Source organism: Prionailurus viverrinus, chromosome X (genome assembly GCF_022837055.1).
Source record: "Prionailurus viverrinus isolate Anna chromosome X, UM_Priviv_1.0, whole genome shotgun sequence".
Classification (NCBI taxonomy): domain Eukaryota; kingdom Metazoa; phylum Chordata; class Mammalia; order Carnivora; family Felidae; genus Prionailurus; species Prionailurus viverrinus.
In genome coordinates this window covers 116,040,075-116,044,565 of record NC_062579.1, presented here as the reverse complement: position 1 = coordinate 116,044,565, position 4,491 = coordinate 116,040,075, and the positions used below count along the sequence as shown (strand labels likewise).

The 4,491-nt window shown below is 67.7% G+C and overlaps 1 protein-coding gene and 1 long non-coding RNA gene across 2 annotated transcripts; both read right to left on the bottom strand.

Moving 5' to 3' along the window:
- Window positions 1-824: 824 nt before the first annotated feature.
- LOC125157912 (melanoma-associated antigen 9-like) lies at window positions 825-2,261 on the bottom strand (the record flags this gene model as incomplete). Its single annotated transcript, XM_047845001.1, has 2 exons — window positions 825-1,086; window positions 1,204-2,261. A coding segment is annotated over one exon (945 nt), but the record flags the coding sequence as incomplete, so codon positions are not given.
- Window positions 2,262-2,499: 238 nt separating this feature from the next.
- LOC125156887 (uncharacterized) lies at window positions 2,500-3,820 on the bottom strand. Its single transcript, XR_007148830.1, has 3 exons — window positions 3,739-3,820; window positions 2,789-2,891; window positions 2,500-2,630 (listed from the first exon to the last, which is right to left on the bottom strand). It is a non-coding gene; the product is annotated as an uncharacterized LOC125156887 (long non-coding RNA).
- Between the last annotated feature and the right edge of the window lie 671 nt (window positions 3,821-4,491).

Here is a 4,491-nt window from a genome sequence, read left to right as displayed (position 1 = left end):
GCTCCAGGATGAGCCTGGGCCCATCCCTCTGGGTCCCCGAGTCTACCACCCTTAGCCCCGCTGGGAGAAGGGCTCCGCCTGACCACCCTGCCGGGGTCTCTCGGGCTGCCGGCTGGACTGACCTGGATTCCGGGATGGGGGGCCGGCCGTGCTCCCTCACATGTCGACGTGCACGCCTTGCTGCCCGGCCGGGCCCCTTCTCTCTGCCGGCCCGAACCAGGCATCCCAGACTGAGGCTCCCACCTCTGTCACCATCCTTTCCGGGATCCTCACCTTGACTCTGACCGGCTCGGGCCGTGCCCCCGCCCTCTGCACAGCTGAGTCTGTGCGCCTCAGACCCAGGCTCTCACTCCCCGCCTTCCTGGAGACAGAGGCAGGGAGCACACCGCAGCCACTGTCCCCTCCCCGCTACATTGTGATCAGCTGCCCAGAAGGCATCGCACTGAACAGAGATCCCAGGCCAGCCTGGCTCGGGCAGGGCATCTCCACTGCAGGGCTCCCCCCCTGGAGCCCCACCGCCTCAGCCTTCTTTCATTTCTTCTGTTCCTCTTAGGGGACCTTTCCCTGCCTTCCCATGGGGACCGCAGCTGCTAGATAGTCACCTATGGGTGGGACGTGTCCTGCCTCTCCTAGTGTCCTCACTGCCAACACAGGGCCCTTCCGAGCGTGAGCAGAGCTCAGCGAATGTCCGGCCACAAATGTCCCAGTGAGCTGGGGACCTCTGCTCAGATCGAGTGTCTCCTCCTTTCTTGGAGACCCAAGCAAAGGCAGGCACACATCTCTATGTCCCTTGTCCAGAATGACAGATGACAAGGGACAAGAAGCAAGAACGAACATCTTTTATTTCTCCATGTCCTGAAACCATCCGTTTACTGCCAGGGTCTTCACGTTTGCAAGACATCCCTGTCTGTGCCCAGCCCAGGCACCGCAATTCCCTTCTGGATCCCGAACGAGGACGGAAGGGTTCCCAGCTCGTTGCACCAAACGGCACAACTCTGACTCTTGAACACCTGTGGCGTGGGTGCCGCTCCCACACTGAGCCCGAAGCTCACGAAACCTTCTATGACAAGGAACGACATCTGAAAACTTCCTCGAGGAAACAAAGATCGATTTCCGAGGCCACGTAGACAGAGAACAAGAACCCACCCAAACGTGCGCTTGGCCCCGCTTTCCCCCAAGCCGCCCTGGCCCTCCACTACTCACAACGCCCAGCGCCCGCTCTGCTCGCACTCGCAGGGGAGAAGTGGCCTGGCTGCGTGTCCCGCAGGAGAAGCTGCTCGACCCCAGGTGGGAACGGGCCCGGCTGCCCCTCGGGCTCAGGCCCGCTCTTCCTCATGGCTCACAGCGTCTTCGGACAGACACGGAGACCCGGGCTGCCTGCTGTTGACCGCCAGGATGTGCTGCAGCACTTGCACGCCGCTGGTTTCTGCGTGGGCCCTGGGACCCCACAGGAACTCGTAGCGTGCGGGCTCGCTGCCGGGCACCTGCCGGTACTCCAGGTACCCTTCCTGCACCCAGACTTCGGTCAGCAGCTCCCTGGGCTCCCCATAGAATACGTGCTCCCTGCCGGCATACACCCCCATGACCCCCAGCGCTTCCCACACCGCCTCCTCAGGGGCACGGTCGTCCTCCAGGAGGATCACCCATAGGACCAGCACCAGGAGGCTGGTCTTGGGCATGCCGTCCCTACCACTCGGCGTCCCATCGCAGCTGAGGCCCAGGATGCTGACCAGGACGTAGGAGCGCTCGCGGGGGTCCACTTCCTTCACGTCGACTCCAAAGACCAGCTGCAGATACTCGCAGGCTCGGCGGAAGATCACGGGGAAGCGGTCCTGGTCATCTTGGCTAACCGCCGCCAGCATCTCCGCCCGTGTGGTCGGCTGCTTGGTGCGATACTTGAGGAGCAGAAGCAGCACCAGGCCGGCCACCTTCACGCAGAGCGCATCTGGGAGCGAGGCCTGGGCCCCTGCCGGGGCCCCCCAGGTGCTCGACCCCTCCTCATCGGGGCTGCTGGAGCCCTGGTGGGACTGGCTCCCCGAAGCGCCTGCCATGGCACTGGGGGAGGGGCAGGAGCTCCGAGGGCTCTGGGGAGGAATCGGGGACCCGGCAGCAGCAGACCCCTCCTCCAGGGGGACCAGAATGAGGACAGAGCAGGAGGAGGACAAGGAGGAAGGAGAGGAGGAGGAGGAGGAGGAGGGAGATGGGTATCCCCCCTCCTCCTCCTCTGCTTTCTCCTCCTCCAACTCCTCCTCTTCCTCCGACTCCACCTCCTCCACCTCCAACTCCAACTCCACCTCCAACTCCAACTCCTCCTCTTCCAACTCCTCTTCCTCCGACTCCACCTCCTCCACCTCAACCTCCACCTCCTCCACCTCAACCTCCACCTCCAAATCCACTTCTTCCACCTCCTCCTCCTCCGCCTTCTCCTCCTTCAACTCCACCTCCTCCACCTCCTCCTCCTCCTCCTCCTTCTTCAACTCCACCTCCTCCTTCTTCAACTCCAACTCCTCCACCTCCCTGTCCTCAGGCTCTGGCAGCGGTGCATCCCATGGCAGCGGGACCTCTCTTGGCTCCTCCTTCAGCTTGCAGAACACACTGCTCTCACCCAGGGGCATGATGGTCGCCAGACCCTGAAGACAGAAGAGGGGTGGCTCCTCAGGGGGAGGCCCAGCCCACCCAGACCCCGAGCTCCCAGGCCTGAGAGCGGGGCCGCGTGGGGGTTGGGGGCCGAGGGGTCCCCTCTGGGGTGGGATGGGCGAGCCCCCGGCCCCACGCGCGGGGCACGCACCTCGCCTGGACAACCGACTGGCACGCGGCCGCGCCTCCTCTGCTCTGTGACCTCAGGACTCCTGCCTCAGACCAAGGCCTCAACTGCAGAGCTCGCAGAGCCCCTGGAAGAGGGAGGGAGGGGGGGAGGGAGGGGGCGCCTCAGGGTCTCAGGGTGGGTGCAGACCGCGAGCATCGTCCCGGGCCCCCACCCCCCACTGCGGCCAGGAGATTCTGGCCAGGACTCTGGGCGGCCCCGCCCCGGGAGCCCCCACACCCCCACCCCCCATCCAGCCTGGGCCTGCCCCTTCTGGACCTCCGCTGACAGCCAGAGCGGACCCGAGCGGCAGGGCAGGCCTGGGCCCTAGGCAGGTGTCCTGGGCTGCGAGGCAGCGCCTCCTCTCTCCCCTGCACCCCGGCCAGGGCCCGGGATCCTGCCTCGGCTGACCAGGGTCCAGCCCCGCACACCAAGGCCCTCCCCTCGCCCAGACCCACCGCGGGGGCGGCTTTCCGAGGGCGGCCCCGGGGCTGGGGTCCAAGGGGCCTCCGGCCGTCCTCCCGCAGGGCTCTCCCGGGGAGCCCCGGGCCCGCTGCCTCCCACCACAACCCTCACGGCCCGGCGAGGTCCGGGCCAAGGCGGCTGGCGTCGCACGAGGCGACCAAGTCCGGGGAGGCCCGGGGCCGATGGCGGGGGGCTCACGTGGCTTCCTTGGGGGTCCCTCAGCCCTATCCTCTCGTCCCCATCCGGACTCCCTGGGCGGCCTGGGCCTCGGGCTCTGCCGCCTGACGCCGGCTCCTCGCGCGCAACCAGCTCTCAGTCGGGCTGGGACCCAGAGCCCGAGTCCGCCCACGCCTCACGCCCTGGTCACAGTCGTCGTGGTCGCGCCGCCCTGCGGCCTCCACCGCCGCCCCCACCGCCGGACTCATTCCCCTCTGGGTCCCGGCCCCCTCGCTCCTCCCTCTGGGCCTCACCTCGAAGCCCACGAGGCTCTGCGCCCTTCCCGCGCCTGACTGGATTCGAGGCGCGGCCGGAAGACGCCGACGCCGACGCGACGCCGACGCCGAGGCCCAGGCCCCCTCGCCCCGCCCCGCCCCGCCAGTCTCTTGAGACCCGGATGCGGAAGTCCAGACACCCCGCGGGGCCTCATTCCCACTAGGGGCTTCCCTCGGCTGCCGCTAGGGGTCGCCTTCCGGGCCGGGGCCTGCGTTCTGGGGGCCAGAGTCCCTCCCTCGGTGTTCCCTCCGAGGCCTCCTGCACCCCGGGGACGGCCTGTGTGCGTGGCCGCTGACGATGGGAACTCGTGCCCCTCAGACCGCGGTCTGAAGGTCTCTGGGACGCACCGCCCAGGCTCAGTGACGGGGCGCCGGCCACCTCTGGCCGCCCGATGCAGGGGCTCCCCGGGCCTGCGGCACGGACTGACTTCGTAGCTCTGGGCTGGGGTGGACCTGGTCTCCTGACAGCACCTGGGCCCTCCTCCCCTCTGCCCACCGGAGCGGCTGCTCCCAACAGACAGCGGGTCCTCGGTTCTCCCCAGCTCACCCATCCGACCCCCACTCCCCCGTCCAGGTGATCCGAGACCCGGATGCCCAAGTCCAGCCTCGCCCAGTGTCCCCATCCCTCCCGGGGGCCTGCGCGGACTGACTCTCTTGTGGGGTCCAGGCTCCTTTGCCTGCAGGTCCCTCTGTTCCTCATTAGGAATCGCCCCGGGACACGGCCCCTGCCCT